General features: G+C 45.0%; 2 protein-coding genes across 3 annotated transcripts in view; one reads left to right on the top strand and one right to left on the bottom strand.

The window, feature by feature from the left end:
* The window catches only part of LOC120455904 (serine-rich adhesin for platelets), a 54,852-nt gene extending 38,770 nt beyond the window's left edge, over positions 1-16,082 (top strand). The window contains exons 1-4 of one of the 2 annotated variants that reach the window (XM_039642407.2): positions 9,134-9,230; positions 10,798-11,045; positions 11,123-13,292; positions 13,749-16,082. In XM_039642407.2, the coding sequence (XP_039498341.1) occupies positions 10,848-11,045; positions 11,123-13,292; positions 13,749-14,824 (3,444 nt within the window). In that variant the 5' untranslated portion in view covers positions 9,134-9,230; positions 10,798-10,847 and the 3' untranslated portion in view covers positions 14,825-16,082. Of the gene's footprint in view, positions 1-9,133; positions 9,231-10,797; positions 11,046-11,122; positions 13,293-13,748 lie in introns of those variants that run through there. The other variant, XM_039642406.1, reaches the window with a different exon arrangement.
* LOC120455905 (actin-histidine N-methyltransferase) lies at positions 7,091-17,817 on the bottom strand. The gene is made up of 3 exons (XM_039642408.1): positions 16,776-17,817; positions 8,045-8,302; positions 7,091-7,974 (listed from the first exon to the last, which is right to left on the bottom strand). The coding sequence occupies exons 1-3, from the start codon at positions 17,654-17,656 to the stop codon at positions 7,467-7,469; spliced, it is 1,647 nt and encodes a 548-aa protein (XP_039498342.1). The 5' UTR covers positions 17,657-17,817; the 3' UTR covers positions 7,091-7,466.
* Positions 17,818-18,618: the final 801 nt, after the last annotated feature.

Below are 18,618 nucleotides of genomic sequence, written 5' to 3'. Positions count from 1 at the left end.
GGGGTCAGGCAAATGCGACTTTCAAAATTCAGACAGGCCAAAATGCAGTTCTAAATTATAATTTATGTACGTTCCAAGCTCTTCTTTCTGCGCCACTTGACAATCGCCGTGCCTAATGTGAATTTATATTTCAGTAAAGTTGTAAACAAGAAAGAAAGAGCTTTACATTTCATTGAAAGTACTCTTGGAACTTAAAGAAATTTGGAAAGTGGATTTTCCTTTCCTTGAAAAGCCTTTAAATTATGTCACCACCGAAAACGAAAAGTAGAGATCCTTGGACCTGCTTATGAATATGAATTATGTAGCTTGACCTCCCCGCCACATCCACATTCACATTCACATTTACACTCGCATTCATATGCAATTCAAATGCGAAGCGCCGAAAAGTAGGCCAACGTTTCATTTATTTTAATTTCCGAGGAAACTTTAAGCTCCGCAACTTTTGTGTGGTCGTGAAAAACAGAACGAGGGGGGAGTGGAAAAAGGGGGGAAGGGGGAAAAGGATTCCCTCGAGATGGGACACAGTAAGCCCGCATCAGCGTATCAATTTCAATCCATCGCAAGTGCGACACTCGCTCATTTTAATAGTGGCCATAAATTGTCGCACTGCGGTAATATTTGGAATATTGAAAGATATTTCATTCGTTGGCGGCAAATGCGATTAATCAATTATGCATTTTGTTTAAGCATTTAATCGTATTTAATAGAATCTATCAAGTTATGCGCATAAATTAATTGATTTAATGTGCGGCAAGCGAATTAAAATGCCGCAAACACACACGCATTGCATGTGGCTGTTGGTGTGGGTGCAAGTGCGTGTAAGTGTAAGTGTATATGTGCGTGTGTGTGTGTATGTGTGGTGGCTTTTTGCATGCGTTTCGGCTGGCAGCAGTTAATCAAAGGTCCTTTTTGCCATCGCTTTTTCGACGCCAGCGGATGAGAGTGACGCCATATTGGTTTTTCTGCTTTGACAAGCGGAAATGACAGTTGACGCCATTTTGCATTCAACACTTATTCGCGATTATTCACGATTATTCACTATTATTTACAATTATTTACGATTATTTACGATTATTTACGATTATCTACGATTATTTACGATTATTTACGATTATCTACGATTATTTACGATTATCTACGATTATCTACGATTATTTACGATTATCTACTATTATTTACGACTATTTACGATTATTTGCAATGGACAATTGCGAGAGAGATGAAAGCGTGAGCAGGAAATGGAATAATATATATTTATATTTACCAAGCACACAATTTGTCGAGTGAGCAACTAATCAATTAGTCACATAATTACGCTCTAATTAAATCCACAAACGGAACTTTGAAACGCTTTGATACACTCTCAAATCAAGTGAGCTTAGTGAATGAATCTCGTGCGTGATTCATGCGCCAGCGAAAAGCTAACTCCATAATGGCATTCAATTAATGAAAATTTCATATTTATGACCCTGTCGCATGGCATAAAAAGCGTGTGGCAATCTCGTTCATTTATCAGCGTGAGTGGCACTGCTGGGCGAACAAATGAGGTTGAGTTGGCAGACAAAGTTCCCCAAAGACTGGGCCCATAGATCTGTCAATTTTCTGCCTCCTTGGCTACAGTGGTTACAGTGGATCCCAGTAAGGATCCCCAAGGATGTAGCCGCTTTGCCGCTTGATTGCGTAATGTGCCCATTATAGATTTAACAGCAAATGAAACACAATTCTCCTCGGGGGCCGCCCAGCGTACGTAATTGCGCTGAACAATTTATGGACGTGTTTATGCACACGGCCATCTGGCCTTTAAGACATTATTAATTGAGGGCCCAAATGAGGGCAAATACAATACGTACATATATGTATATAGAAGTATGTGTGTAGGGTCGCCTATGCGTATACGCATTCTTTCGCCACCCATGCCAAAAGTTTATTATGCATGACGTTAAGTCCTGCACTTAAATGCCTGTTATCGATATGTCGAACGGCGCATGAATGCGTAATGCCAAGCCGCAGGATATGCTTTGCTCCTTTAAAGTCCTGGCAGTGCTGCATGTCCTGATAGTCCTGATAGTCCTGGTTGTCCTGATAGTCCTGGCTGTCCTGGTTAACAGCGATGGCAGCCAGCGCTTGCCAAACTAAATCGACTGAGTGACGTCGCAAAGTGTTGATAAATATGAAAGTTTTGACAGCCTGCTGGCAAGCATAATTGGCCTGCGGAGCGGATTGCAAAACTTCAAGTTGATGGCAATAAATCAGTCTCGACTTTGGCTTAAACTCTGACATACTAGCTGCTGGGCAATTGCAATAAATTCGAAATTAAATTTTGATATTGATATTGAAACACTCAAATGCCAGCAGTTCACACTGTCTGGCGATCTACGAAAGCCAAAAGTTTGATCTTTAAGCCAATGCTTACGATATTCTCGAGCAGTAAACTTCAGTTTTTCGTCTGCCCGGCGCAAATACAAACAAATAATAAGCACGGCAATGAGTTTTCCTTCGCCTTTCTTGGCTGCACTTAAGCCGCGCGGCTTTTCCTCGCTTTTCCCTGCCTCGCAATTTTCGCAACGCAACTCAACTCAACTCAACTCAACTGGAGGGTCGTGGGTCGTGGGAAAACAAACGTCGTCAGCTTTGCTGGCTTTTTGGGTTAATGCCACGCCCACGGCGGCGACCTCTTGTTTTCAGCTTATGCAGCTGGATCCCCAATGATGCCACGCCGATGTGGATGCCACTGCAATGGTAGCATTGCAGCAAGTGCAAAGTGTAAAAAGCGCTGAGGGGCACAAAGTAAGTGAGTAAGTGGGCAAGTGCGCTGGAAAGTGTGGAAAACGAACTACCCATTACGACTACAAAGTTGCGATTGTTCTTAAGTTTCTAGCCGAGCTCTAAACAAAATGTATTAACTGGTTGCTAACCAAGCAACATGTATATATTATAGATTTTTAATATATTTTTATTCATTGCATTTATTGCAAGTACAACTGTTTAGTGCAATAATCTTTTAAATATCTTTCTTGCACGGGCATTCCCACTCAATTATGGCGATTAGCAGATGTGAATTTTCCCACTGCTGCTGGAAAATTCAGGTGCATCAGAGGAATCCGTCTTGATTAGTCGCAGAATTACTGGGCAGCGGAGAAAATAAGACGAAGAAAGCACTTGAGTGAAGTGGAAGTGGGCAGAATGCGTCACTTTTAATTTGTTTGCCGTTCTGCTGGCAGCTCGGCCTTCTATCTTGCCCTATGTACATCTGTGTGTATATAAATAGTAACAGGTATATATATATAAATATATATGTATATATTTGTGAATTGCTGCCGTTGTCTGTTGCAACAAACTTAAACTTGTCAAGCACTTTCGTCTTGTCGTCCTGAGTGTTGCAATTAGCAAATAAAATAAGTAGCGCTCGCTGCGTGGGCATTGCAACAATGTTGACAACAATGGCCGAGCTAATTGCAAACAAACACGACGCTGGCAACTCTGACAACGCTGGCAACTCTGTCGACGGCTCTGGGGTACAGTCACGCGCCATGCAAATTAGTTTCCATTCAACTTAACCTTGTTAGCAGCGACTGACAGGCTACCAGGATCCCACTCTCTCTTCACTCCTCCAAGAATATGCATGAGGCATGAGGCATGAGGCATGAGGCAAGTGTATAGCTCTGAATAGCAACACTGCTACTAATATTAGCCACTCTTAGGTAAGTTAACTTAAAGCTTTGCTAGCTACCAAATATTTAGATTGCTTTCAAGGGAAAGAGAATTTGAAAATAATTTTATGAATTTTTGATTTTGTAGGCCGGAAATTATTTAGCGAAAATGCAGAATATCTAGGCAACAATTTAAGATTTTCCATTTCCGCGCGCAAGGTGCCGCACCTGCTTGCACTTCCACTTACGCAGATTACCATCTGTTTTTATGGCCACGCCCACTTCATGCCCCAGCCTCTCCGCAAGGCAATAATAGTGTGCAACAACTGCAACAGCAACACATATGCAACACATGCAACAACTCAGACGAAGCAGCAGCTGCAGAACAATTTTCGCTCCATTGCCGACAGTTAATCATATTGCTGGGCGCTACAGCCACGCCCCCTTTTCCAGGGTCCTTTCGAACAGTGCGAAGCCTTCCATTTCAAGAGCACAGCATGGAGTTGTGCAAAAAAGAATATAGAACTTTAAGTAATATATTTAGCAGTGCATACTACCTTTGAATACGAGAACTGATGTGCTTTAAATAAAGTAAATAAGCAGTAAGTAAGAAAGTAAGTCCTTACATTTGAAATAGACAGTATGTCCTTTTTACGTTAGTTCACAAATGAAATCAACCTGATGAACTCGCATTTCCGGTTGGCGTTGTGACTTACGCAAATGTCAAAATGCTAACTAAGCCAATTGTGGAACGCTTAAGTTGGGCAAATAAACGCAATCAATTGACAAGCGGCAACAGAGAGCACAACTTAATAATACCACCATGTATTTATGCGTGTTTGAATGGGCAACATACTTGCATACATACATATACGTACATATATGTATACAATGATGAAATGATAAAATGATGCGATGCCAATTGGTCGCTCTGCAAATGGGCGTTGAAAATGAAATCGCCTTAAAATCTATGGAAATGTGGTTAAGTGCTTAAGCGTCATGCACACACATAAGGGGGCATTAAAACACCCACACATACGCACAAAGTGCGGGGGGGTAAGGGGGGTAATGGGGGCTTGAAACAAAGCATGGATTAAAACAAACATAGCTCTAACCACGTGTCCGTGTGGCGCGTATCCTTGTTTTCCCCTGTCTGTGTGCCTGTCTGTCTATGTGTCTGTGTCTGCACAATCGTCTGCGCTGGTGTATGTGTGTGTGTGCGTGTGTGTGTGTGTGACAACATGCGTAGATTTATTTCAGGACTATAGGCCAACAAAAAATGGCTACAAAATGCAACAGAAACAACAACAACCACAACAAAAAGAAAAACATTTCCCACAGTTGGCGACCGTTTCCGGGCAAATAAAGCGGACACATGGCAGACAAAGCCACACTCTGGCATTTGTTTATGCAGCAACAGGGTGTTCTCGCTAAAATGAAATTTCAATAAAAAATTTTAAATGTTTCAAATGCCATAAGATTTGATTAGGGAAATATTTCTGTTAGCTGAACGTTTTTATCGATTGTTCGTATCGATGTCATATGAAATAAGAAATAGTTCTAAAATACCCGGTTTTTTTTTTTTCTCTTTTTTTGTGGAAGTTATCCTGTATTTTATGTGTGTGGCAGAGGCAAGGTAAACAATTCGGTTCGCTTTTTTTTCGGTCGGTGGGTCGGTCATTATTTTTATGACCCATGGGGTCATGTTGCGCATACGTTTTAAGCAGCTTAAGTTTGAATCGCAGGCGACCGAAAGTGTGGGGGCCATAATTGGGATTTTGGATGTTGGATGTTGGTGGCATTTGTCATTTGCTAATTGCTTGGCTGACAAAACCAAATTGTTGCAAAGCAATTAGCAAGTGCATCGAACGGAAAACAAAAAGAGGAAAAGAGAGAGGAAAATGGCTCAGAAAAGTGGCGCGAATCGATAACGATAAATGGCATCGATGCGACCCAGTTTCCGGTGTCGTCTCATTCGAATATTTCAAATATTTCAAATATTTCAATCAACTGGCCAAACATCGTTTGCTCACCCCGCCCCTCTTCAATCACTTTGCCAGCGAGCGTGAAAATTGAGTGCCAACACTGTGGCAAATTTGGGTGGCGCAAAAGGGCGGCGGTGTGGTGAAGGTGGGGGCGTGTCGCAAAATGTGAGTACGGAAAACAGCTATTCGAGTGTCAAATCAAATGTCAATGGCAAGTGGGCGGCGGAGTGGGCGCGTTACGGAAGAATATCGAGGCTTTTGTGGGTAGTCGAGCCATTTTAATGACATTTTTCAAAGTGTTTGCCAGTGCAATTTGGCCCAATGCCCATAGTTTTCCCCCCACCCCCCCATTTCCATCAATTTCCATCCATTTCCCCCATTTCCACTTTGAATATATGCCTGTGGCACAACAACGTCACTGCCTCCATCCACGTAATCATCGCCATCGGCAGCCGGAATCGGAGCTTCATCCTCATTGGGTCCATAATTAACACCACTAGGAATTGCAATTTGCAGTGTATTGTTGTCGTTTGCCGAGTTTCGGTGAGCACGTCAATTCCCAATCCCCAAAACACGGCTCAATTCTATTCTGGAGTCATGCGTGATCAGTTCGAAATTAATCTACGAATTTCTCACCGAATACTACACTGAAAATGTATGCAATTGGCTTACAAATTTCTGCATTTTTGCTACCAGGCGATCATAATCAGTGGCAGGTTTTGGAATTTCTGTTCGGCTGTTCGATAAATCATTCATTCCAAATTGGAAGAAAAGTTAAAAAAAAAACACAGTTTGATAGGAAATTTAATTACGAACTCAACGAGGTATGCCATTCCATATTTGGACCAATATTTCGAATGTTATGATCAAAATACTGATATTTATAGTCGCAAAATAACAGAAAAGCGATTTTCGGTACATAAAACCAAGTTTTTTGTGCAAAATCTTAGAATTCATGGGAAGATAAAAAGGAATTTCATTTAATCATTTTGACGTTGTCAAATTTAAATGTGCAATTTAATTTCCGTACCCCCGCGCGTTCTGAAACTGGCCGCTGACCACTGACCACTGACCTCTGACCCCCGAAAAGAGACGTTGGCACATTGGGCGCAATCAAATACTTTGCTCCTACAGTCAACGCCAGAAGGCATTCAGCATCCAGGATACAGCATACAGTATCCAGCACACATGTTCATGTCCAGGGTAGCCGGTGTGGATGGGGCGTGATGGTTTGGAGGTTTGCAGGTTTGCAGGTGCGCGGGGGATTCGTTTTGCAAATTGATTGGTTTTTGAGGCTGTCACAGATGGACGTCTGGCAGTCAATTAGTTATGGGCAATTAAATGAATTGAAGTGGAATTTTACCCAACCTTCGGTGGCCCGAAAGAGATGCAACCGCAACTGGAACTTATTAGTCATCGCAAAAATCCCTGAAAATATTATAAAACTGCGCGCTGTGCTGTTTGACTTCAGTTTTAATTTCAAAATACTAACACTGTTATGTGTATAATTAATAAAATAAACAAACATAAAACAATAAAACGCTATAAACTAGAATGCGCGGACAACACTAGACGAACACGAGTTTAAAATCGAGCACAATATTCCGTTGTGCAGAATATTCAGTGTACAACAAATCGATCGTTGTAGAATTACAAATTAGTTTGGTATCCAACTTCAAAAACAGTCGACTAAAACTTTCAGTTCAAATAAGTTAAGTAATGGTACAATTAAAAAAAAAAAAAAATAGATAGCTACTTGCTAATGCTAGACTGAGTTATTAATGTCGCTTTCGATGGCCACTCGAATTTTGTTGGTGGTTTGCCGATATTCCTAGACCTTGCGATGCTCCTGGGCGTACTGTAGAGCTCCGGCGAGAATGCTCCGCTCCAAACGGCGATAGAGGAGCAGCATGAGCTCGATCTCCTGCCCCGACCTGGCGCCATCCTTGAGCTGCAGCTCAGACAGCTCCTTCACCTCGTCGGCCTCACGCATTTCCTTATCGAAGACGGCCAGGAGCAGCTTCAACCTGTCCTCCAGGAACTGCCAGGTTCGCGTCTCATGATCCGTCTCCAGCGCGCAATCGATGTGCAACAGATCACCGGCCCGCTCCAAGTCGCTGCACCAGTGATCCAGCTGCTCGGCACTCATCTTGAACACCCGGACAAATGCCAGCAGCTCCTTGGAGATGAAGTCCGGCGCGGGCAGCACACGCAGCTCCGCGGTGTGCCGGATGTTCAGCTTGTCCAGAATGCTGGCCCTCTTCGCAGCCAGAGCGTCCGTGGGACTCAGGCCCACGCGGATATTCACATAGTCCTTGAGGTTGTTAACGTCCACGAAACTATAAAGTAAATCAAGAATATAAACATAATAACCTATCATACATTCCCTATCTGTTTCAAAAAGCCTACCCATTGTGCACTAGAAGATCGGTATTCGACCGATCGCCGTAGTAGATGAAAAACTGCTCTCCGGCGGCAACAGCTTCCTGGGCGGTGCACTCCAGTTGCCTGGACACGGCGGCATAGAAGGAGGTGATCCTGCCCGGCCTGTGGTTCGCCATATCCCAGTAGGGAATCAGGGCCGAGATGAACTTTGGACTGTCCTGCGCCTCCTGCTTTTCGCTGGGCACCAAATTCTGACGGGTCATCACCGTGGACACGGCCCATCTGCAAGATTCAATTAAAGGCGTTATGAAAAAATCTGGTTATGCGCTTAAATATTATAATAAAGGTTGTGTAATTTGTTTATCCATCAAACTAAAGAGCAGATTGCGTCGACTTGGTTTAAAGAACATTATTTTGCCCCGTTTTTCGGCTATTTTTAGCTTCGTTTTTTTGTTTCGCTTTGCTGCGGTTTCTGCTGCTTCGGCCACAAAGAAAAGTTTTTCATTTAATTGTGCATAAATTTTTCAATTTAATTATGAAAAGCAGCAACTTGTTTGAAGTGGTTTTGGGGTGGTAGTCGCCACTCACTTTGTTAGAAATCACCATGGACAAGAGCTAGAAAAGCTATTGCAGTAAGTTTTTCACCTTTTTTTTCCCTCCCCCTCCACTCTTGGCCATATTTATTTCTGGGCGGCAGTGAAAAGCAGAAGAAGAAGTGGAGAAGTTGTAAACTTTTTCTCGAACCCTTTGTATTGGCTGTTATGTCTTGCCAGCCAGCTAGCCAGTTTTCACAGAGGCGGCCGAGTATTTTTATTAAAAGTAATAAGTTATCAGGTGGCAGTGCTGCCAGTGTTGGAAAGGTCCCAGCGAGTGCGGCTCTTTGTGGCGACTGTACCTAGGAAAAAGTTAATCAGCATTCAAGAGTCTGCTGCTTTGCCACTTTCCCACTTCCCTACTGCAGTTAATCGGATAACTGAACTTGAATGCGCCACTAAGTTATTTTATTTAACATAGCAAGCAATTCCTTTGTCGACATACGTACATGCATATGTACATTTTCAGGAAAGGCAATTGAATAGTTTGCTATGTTGTATCGGAAAGAGGATTACGACTTGGAGTGCCAACGAAACATTTATTTGTGTCCAACTAACAACGGGCGAAGTATAATTTATGTTCGGAGCTAGTTATGATTGACTTGTTTGCTAGAGTCGTAAGTATATGCTTTGTAGGGAAAACTCTGAGCTTTGTTAACGTATCCTGACATTTATCGATGAAAATCGACTCACAAAAGCAGCATCCCTTTTTTTCCTACGCTCATCGACTGAGGAGTAGTCTGGAGGTAAGGACCAAGAATGAGGGATGTCAGGTGCGCTTCTCACCTGTCATTTGCAAAGGGGAAGTGAGTCAGCCATGCAGTCAGACATCCGGCCATCCGGATTTAATAAACTCTGCGAGCATTTTCAGTGACATTTTCAAGTGACTCGAATTGTCGACGTCTTTTGTGGCCCTGCGAACTTTGGCCTGCCATTACGTCTCACAATAATATGTGTCAAAAACAAGCCTTTGCATGCCGCTCTCCAATTGTAAATGCTAAATGCAGACAGGATGCAAATTCTTATCCGGTAATTGGAATTCGTGTGAAACTCAGCTCTTAATTCCCTAGATTCCAATAACTAATTTCCTGCATAATCCCTCCATCTGCTGGCAAGCACAAAAAAATGTTGATTTATGATTCTGGCAAACGTATTGGTTTGCCGGACAAGTTGAGACTCTTGCGATACGTGAGGTCTCCTCATTTCCCAGCCTTCGTGTGTCTTCATTATGCATGCATACTCCTTTTCGGCTGTTTCTCTTTCCAGAAACTTGGAGCAAATTGAAAATGGAGCAGCAAGGATGGCACAACAAAAAAAAAGAATGGCAAAGAAAGCTGACTCGAAAGAGATGTCACAGCAAATGACGTGAGGGAAATGCGTGTAATGCAGTCTGGATGCCATGGCCATCGATGCCATCGATTCGATTTTCCGGGACTTATGCAACAAAGTGCCCCCAGTTTTCCCTTACTTGTGCATTGTTTGCACGCTTTTGCCAGCAGGATTTCTTGTATTTTCCTTGGCATTGGGCATTGTAATGAGTTGTTGCCGCACAAGTTTTCCATAAATAGTTTGCCTCCTGGCATTTGGGTCAATTATTTCGGCATCTGTCTGTCTGTCTGTCATTCTGTCTGTCTGTCTGGCCAATTGAAGGGGGTCGAAAAGGTGAAACCGCATAGGAGGGCATGCCATAATACATTAGTCTGATTAAATGACAAGGATGTCCATCGACTTTGCCGGCAGTTAATCAAAGGCAAACATACCAAGCACACAATTACATACATATATTATTCATGGCTCGACATATCTACATATACTTAGATGCATGCATTACGGCTGTTCATAATCAATCCAGTATCCGCTATGGCCTTCCTTACGCTCCTCTGGCCAGTCGAAAATGGAAAATTAATTACATAGACATCTCCTAGGGGCTAGAGGCTTCTGTTTCTCAAGACGCTTTCATAATTATAAGCAAATACTTTTGAATTAAACTATTTGATATTCAATTACATGCCACAATGTCTCATCGACATATTTACTGAATACAATTTTGCTAATCGCATTGGTTAAGTGACACACTTTGCGACGTCAGAAAGTAATAGGAATTAGCTATAGTACAACATCAAGTTAAGGCCTTTATATTGACAACTTTCTTTTGCAAAAAATGTATCTTATTTTCTAATGAAGAATGACAATGGAGCGTCGCAGATGGCTTTTTCCCATAAACAACAGATTAAATGTCAATAATCCAAAATGAGCGTAGGTTTTCACGAGCCAAAAACACTCGGGAAACTTATTATGGTGGGAAGTCTATGAAGAGCGATCCAAATATTTATACGTTCCATCAAACAGATGACACGGGCTCATCCATCACACCGCCATTTATGAGGGATAACTTGGGAATGTGTTTTTATACACTTAAAGAACTGATTCGGGTACTTGCATATATACTTAATACAACGCTTTTATTTTGGAGCAAATTGTTTGATAAATAAATTCTCTTCACTTGCAGCTGCTGCAGACAGGCGTTTCCCTGATTGTGGAGGATTCAAAGGGCTCCAGCGATGTCAGTGGAAGTGGAAGTGGAATTGGAATTGGTACCTCATCCAGTCGTCGTCGCACCGCTCAGTTGGCCACTCGCAAGCGGAAGCGACGCCCCCAACTGCCGCTGGCCACGATGGGTGCCACGGAAGAAGACTCTGGCCCAGAGCCGACATCTGCCTACTGGCGCGGTCATGTGGAGGACGATGCAGATGCGCTGCGCAGAAGGAACCAACCGCTGGTAAGGGAGCCCATGGCTGCCCTTGAAAGAGATCGCGAACGGGAGAAGCAGCGCAAGCGGGTGGAGCCCACGGATGCCACTTCGCAGGGCAGTAATCCCAGCAAGGCCTATCGTCGTCCCTATGGACAGGCCAAAAAGGAGCCCATGGTCGAGACTGGCGCTGTGGCGCCCAGCAAGACATCCGTGGATTTGAAGAACATACTGAAGAATTCCGGTGGCCTGAGTCTCAGTGAAATTCTGCAGCAGAAGAATCTGTCGTTGGATGATCTGCTCAAGGGTAAACAGAATGCTCTGTTGGCGTTGCAAACAACAGCGGTTGCACCACCAGCTCCACCCACGTACTCGTCTGCCGGCTCTCGAGTGGATCCACCAAAGAAGTCGTCGAACCAACAGATTAAACAGGGTGTAAGGCGATTGCCAGCTGCGTATACCACCACCAGCAGCACTGGCAACGATGAGGATGACACCGTGGTAGCCAAAAGCAAGGCCAAATTCCCCAACGCCCTGCAGCGCCTGAAGCTCTTTGGCAGCTCTTCGCGGGAGAGCAGCACCACAAGACGCATTTTGGGTGGCATCAATGGCCACAGTAGCACCACCATGGCCACCAGCACCAGTGCAAGTGCAAGCATGCCAAGCACCACCACCCGGGTGCCACTCTACAAGAAGCGGCAGCATCTGCGCTCCACCCTAAAGCCACCGGGACTCTTCAAGGCGATCGCCAGCAGCACCACCACCACAGCAACGGCGGTGACCACCACTCAGGAAATGGAGACCAGCACCGCTTACTCCACCAGCACCACGGTGGTGAGCAATGTGGAGGATAGTCGAGAAGAGGAAAGGGAAAACTCGGAGGAAAGGGAAGATGAGCAGGATCAGGAGCAGAGTCAGGAGAATCAGGAGAATCAGGAGAACCAGGAGCATCAGGAGAATCAGGAGAATCACGAGCATCAGGAGAATCAGGAGCATCAGGAGAATCAAAAGCATGAGGAAAAGCAGGAGGTAGTGGAACCCGATTCCAGTGAGGCAGAGTCCGGAGAAGGCTTTCCGCCCACCGAGACACCAGAACCACCAGCAGCTCCCTCCGCTGCACCCGGAAATCCCCGCTATCGTCTGCGAAACTCGAGTATCAAGGAGAATCAGAAGCGATTGAAGGACAACTTTATAGGCGGCACCAACGGAGAGAGCAGTGAGGAGTTGGATCTGGTGGAGGCTGCACCCAGTAGTTCAACCACATCCGCCACACCCTCCAACAAAAACAGCGAAGAACTAAATTACGGCGAGGATGAGCTGGAGAACTTCTTCGACGAAGTGGAGAGTCACACGCACCACACTCGCGTGCCAGCACCACCAGCACTTGCACCTGCACCACCAGCAAGGGCACCCACTCCTGCAGCAGCAGCACCACCTCCACCAGCAGCACCTCCTTCTCCCTCCTATGAACCAGCACCACCAGCACCACCGTCCTATGCACCACCACCCTTTTTATCGGCGGCAAAGCCAGCGCAATTGAATGTCATCGACGATGTGGACGATCGCACCGATCTGCTGGAGCTCATTGAGGATCGGCGGTCGGGCAACCGACTATTTAAGGTACTGGAGCAGCGCAACATGACACTGGAGGAGCTGATCGAGCACCGGAAACGCGGCTCCAGCCAGTTGCATCTGGCCACCATTGTGAACGGCGGCGATGAGCACTCGCGCCTTTATCCCGGCCAAAAGGTCCTGCTGCAGGACAACATGGACATTGTCACGGCCTTCGAGAACTTTCCGCACTTCAATCTAATGGATCTGAAGAGCGTGAAGCCCGATGAGATCAAGACGGACTCGCAGGGTTCCAGCTACTTCACCTCCATCATCGACATCGAGCCGAATGACGAGGTCAAACCGATGGGAAGTCGAGGTATTACGGCTGCAAGGTTGCGCCAGCAACGTCAGCGAATGGCGGAGGCCAGGGGCGGGGCAGGAAGAGGGGTCGGGGGCAGTGGCAGGAGGGGTGAGAGGTCAGGATAATGAGGTCTTTTGCTCCTTCGCGGGCTTTCACATATAGAAACAGCAGCTAATAAGATCTTAAAACCCTTCAAATTTTGCAATTAGTTGGCTTAAACGCCTGAAAAGCAATCAAATATAAGTAATCACCTTGCGTAAGTTAAATTTTAAAAACCTAATTATATTGTATGGCATAAATAATTGTTGGTTAAATGGATTTAAATAGCCCGTAAGATCCCTGCCTGCCAGCTGCCCTATACCCTTTCAATCCTAGCCTACGAGCGAACTAAATAGCTTCCTCCGTTTCTCGCCGCGTGTGCGCTGCCTTAATCTCGTACAGCTTCCTGTCGCTCAAATGCTTTCCTTTCAGGTCCCGCCTACGCACAGACATCCTCCGCATCGGCGACCATTGGAGCGGGCACCGGCACCATTTCGATCAATTCGCGGGGCGAGAAGTCGCTGGGTTTCTTCCCGTCGTGGAAGACACTGGCACTCGCCTCCTTGGCCACCGCCACCGAGGAGAGGAATCCCTACTTTCTGCCGCCGCCACGGCTGCTGCTTGATGGAAGTTCCCAGGAGGTGGACTCCAACGCAGCGGACTCGGAACCCACTAGCATTGACATCGATCTGGGCGTGAGTCCGTATGGCGGCAACTTCTCCTCGCTGGCGGACAACAGCCGCCTGCCGCCGAATAACGATGTGATCGATGAGATCGAGAATGAGGTGGCGCGTGCGCACGATCTCCTGGATCTGGAGCTATCCGGACCGGGATTCCATCGCAGTCCGGCTGCAGCAGCAGCCACATCCGCCGTATCGCAGCAGCATCTGAGCAGCTTGTACGCCAGCATGCCATCCGGTATCAAGTCAGCGATTGTGGCCAGCACGGCGATAGTGGTCACCGCCTTGGCCACCTTCCTGGTCATCTTCGTCGTGTGCCGATGGAAACAGCAGCGCAGGAGGAAGAGCAGCTACCTGCGCACCTACAATGCGATGAAGAGCAAGCTGCCGCAGATGGTGCAGCCATCGCGTCGTCCCTCGATGCGCCAGCACATGGAAGAGCTGGTCATTGGATCCGGTTCCGGCTCCGGTTCAGGTTCAGGATCAGGGAGTGGATCAGGTGCGGGCTCAAAGACGGGCATAACCAGCATCTCCACGTCGGTGGCCTGTTGCACGCCCGTCCATCAGCTGCAGCGTCAGAGTTCCCTGCTCTTTGCCCGCGATGGATCGGCCACGCTGAGCACCGCCACGTCGCTGACCACGAATAGCACCACGAACACGAACATTACAACGGGGGCGCAGCCACCTGCTCCACCGGATTCGATGGGTGGGCGTGGCCTGGCCATCTCGCTGAGAAGCGCCCAACAGAAGCTGAACACCATGGATCCCAGTTCGCCGGAGGTGCAGGAATATCTATTCGATACGCTGCGCAAATCCTTCGACAATTAGGCATTAGGCTCCTCTAGTAACAATAGACCGTTGTTTAGGCCAAGTTTTATATAAATGTACACTTAACACACACCCACACACACCCACACACACATACACCACACACACACACACACACTTAACGCGAAGGAGCAAAAGTTAGTCGATTAATTAGTTTAAGCAGGTAGGAGGTGGAATTTTTTTGAACTCGATTAGAGGAACATTCTGTGAGAGAAAGTAAAACTAACAAAAACCAACCTAGAAAACACATTTAGACAGTGCGTGGCATGGCCATAAGGCGCTTTGTAAGGCAAGGTTGAAAACGATTTACAACAAATTGTGTTTATTTTTGAAATATTTGAATATTTTCGAAATTTGTCTACGTGATTTGCATACCAGATTGGAAACTAAACTGTATATTCCATTTTTGTTATGAGCTATTTTTACTTGATTTATTTTCTGCTTAATTTGTTTTAGTTGTAGGCCGCAAAAACCTAACTCAATTCGCCCTACGTTTATGGCGCGCACTGTTGCTAGTCTCTAAGCCCGGCAAACTATCGTTTCCAACTATCTAGACCTAGTGTATGATCCATCAACCAAAAGCGACTCTATCAACTAAATCATAGGACACGGCATTCAAATGGGTTTCTTAAGCACAAGATGATGACGAAAGCGAAAACGAAAACGAAAACGAAAACTAACCTAAATACGGTGAGCAGAACAGGATCTTAGCCAAATAAAGTACAGTTGTGTTCAGGCACTTTTCCACTTTCCCAAAAAAAAAAAGAGAAAAGCCCAAATCGAATGAATATTGAAATTCGGGAGAGCGAAATAAAACCATTTATGAGGACAATAAATATTAACGAGGAAATTACGAAACGAAAAAAGAAATAAATGAAAATTACGAGGAAAACTGTGTTCGATACGATTTAACCGAAGCAAACTTCTTTCTGGCACTGAACCAAAAAAACCAAAACCAAAACCAAAATTAAATTGAAAGTAAATCGAGGCAAGACATAAATGGGCGCTAAGTGGGTGTGGTCTTTAGCACAACAACAACACTAATAGTTTAAATGCTAATAAAGTACTGCAAGAATCAATAAGGAAAAAATAGAAGAAACACCTGTATTTTTTCGTAGTGCAGGCACTTTATATTTGATTTGATTTCTGTTACCACCCCCCCGCCCCTCTCACTAGGCAGTAGAACATCTGGCGACAGTATATACAAATATATATGTATATATATATATTTATATATATAAATATAATTATATATTTAAGCACGCTCAAATATATGTATGTAAATAAGTTTCAATTTGATTTTTTTGAGAAATAAAATGTAGAACAAATTGTGGCAAAGATTTCAAGCATTTCGAAAGCATTCATTCGACTTTTTGACCACAATCAAAGATTGGTGTCGAAATCGTAACACTATAAATACAGAAGCGAGTGGAGAACCACAATCAGAACCCGAACCCGAACCAGACACATCCCAGTGCACCATGACCCGCCCGTCCCAAGTGGAAGCGGATCCGCAAATAGATCTTCGGCGATCACAATGCCAGACGGGAAGGTCAACAATGGTCGGGCAATCTGGCCATGTGCATCTACTCTCGCCCGAAAACAAACAGCGCCAGCTGTAAGTGTACATGTAATTTATGGCCAATGGGACAACTGGCAGATTCGGAGCAAAAGGTAGCCGCAATCTGAACCAAAAAAAAAACACACGCACTTAAGGAAAGAACAACACACGGGAGCGGATTTAAAAATGGAATTCCGGAAAGGTATAAAATCTATTTCTAGGCCAACTGAAGAAACTTGGCCATAAGCCATCTTTGCTGCACAGAATCATATTTCTTTCGGTTATGGAAACCAATTTATAGCATAAATCCTCGGAAACCGCTGCCCTTACTTCGGTATTTCATTATCTTCCAGTATCTTAAGCTATTCCAATCCCATTCTCGAAACTCACCTGTAGAGCTTGTAGCAAAGTCCGCGCTGCGTGAAGAAGAGGCCTCTCTCGCCCGGATGGCTCCTGTTCCCGGTGCTCGACTCGGCCAGGGTGTGGGCGTACCTGTAGAGGAAGGCGTACTGCTTGGCGATGACGCGGCACTGACGCAGTGCCAGGGAGCAGGCGGCTGTGCCGCGGAGTCGCTCCATCTGCTCGGTGGTGAAGTAGAGCACGGTGCTGTATTTGGCGGGCAGAACATCAATGTACGGCCGCCATTCGCTGAACTCGCCGCGTATCTTCTCGATGACCAGATCGTAGGCCAGGTTCAAGTGGGTGGCCTGCGGCATTTTGCCAAATAGACGGCAATCGGAGTTGTTTTCCTCGGAGAAGATGAGCTTGCGGGGCACGCTCAGCACCAGTTCTTCCTTGGCCAGCGGCCGATTGGCCCGCAGACCCAGCTGGTAGCCAGGAAAGATGGCTATCTCCAGTCCCTCGCTGTGGACGCCGCCATCTTTGGCCCACGCACTGAACGCCTCCACTTTGGCCAGACGGGACTGATCGTCGGGGGAGTCGGTGATCTGCGGACACACAGCCTGGCTGAGTGGCTCTTCCACGATCATGATTTGTTTCAGCAGCTGCTGCAGCTGCTCGTACTGCTTCCATTCCTCGTTGGGATTCGCCGGCTGCTTTTCCACTAAATCCAGTAGTTCCTCGATTAGCTTGTTCAGTTGGCTTCTCTTTTTGGCGTTCAAAATGGGCAGAGAACTGGCCGCCTGCTGGTCCTCGAAATGTTCGCTGGCTGTGCCGGATGCGGATGCAGTTACTCCGTTTTGTTGTGGCGGCGACTGTTGCTGCTGCAGCTGCTGTTTTGTCTTCTTGTTGCGCTTGGTGTTTTTGCCCATGGCTGTGCCGTTGCTGGGAGCGAGAGAGAAAGACAGAAAGAGAGGGAGACAGAAAGCTAAGCGGTACCGGCGGCCCAATACAACAACAGCCAAATAAGGAAAATAAAGTCCAAGAAATCTGCACGCGGGCGATCAGCTGGCCGGCAGTGTGACCATTCGTCGGGCGCCACGAAAATACTCAGCCAGCTGGTCACACAGCCAACGAGCTTTTGTGCTTAAACATATTTAACAAGGGTATTCTTAAGCTTTTATTTGATTATAATTGTAACGATTTCTTAAAAACTAACACAGCAATATTTTTGTAATAAGAATTGTTGTATGGTAATACAAATTATTATATGGTAATAAATAATTATTTAATTTCAATTTATGTGGCATCTTTGAAGAGCGCGAAATTTAAATTGAGAAGTTGTAAAGTCCTTGTTTCATTAGTTCTGGTTTTATACATATGTATGTATAATAATAATATATTTAAATATATAAATATAATAAGTATATGTTTACCTTTAATTTTGCAAAATCTATTTTTAACCGCTGTTCTAAACGAATTTAACAATGGCCCATAGGGTTATCTTAGATTTTGTATACGTCATGCAATTGAGAAATATTATGATAACAAGAAATCCGTTTTTGGAAAACAAAAAACAAGAAATGTTTATAATTTGCTTATCAGTGCTAAAAATAAAACTTGATCTGAAGAACTAGTACATCTTATCAGATCTTTACGCACTTTGTCCCATCTTGGCTTGGAGTGGACCAACACAAATAACTACTTACGCTTATATTAATAAAAAAAAAATATAAAATAGCGAAATATAATTAGTGCAACTCGCAGAAAGTAAGCAGTCTAAGCAACTTTTAATATAGCACTGCTTTTGCAAACGGAATACGGTCCACCCTAAGGCGCACGCACTTTGAGAGTGGCTCAGTTTTCAGTTCAGTGACTCCAATGCAGCAGCAAA

The sequence above is a fragment of the Drosophila santomea genome, chromosome X, assembly GCF_016746245.2.
Source record: "Drosophila santomea strain STO CAGO 1482 chromosome X, Prin_Dsan_1.1, whole genome shotgun sequence".
Lineage (NCBI taxonomy): Eukaryota > Metazoa > Arthropoda > Insecta > Diptera > Drosophilidae > Drosophila > Drosophila santomea.
This window is presented reverse-complemented; position numbering and strand designations above follow the sequence as displayed.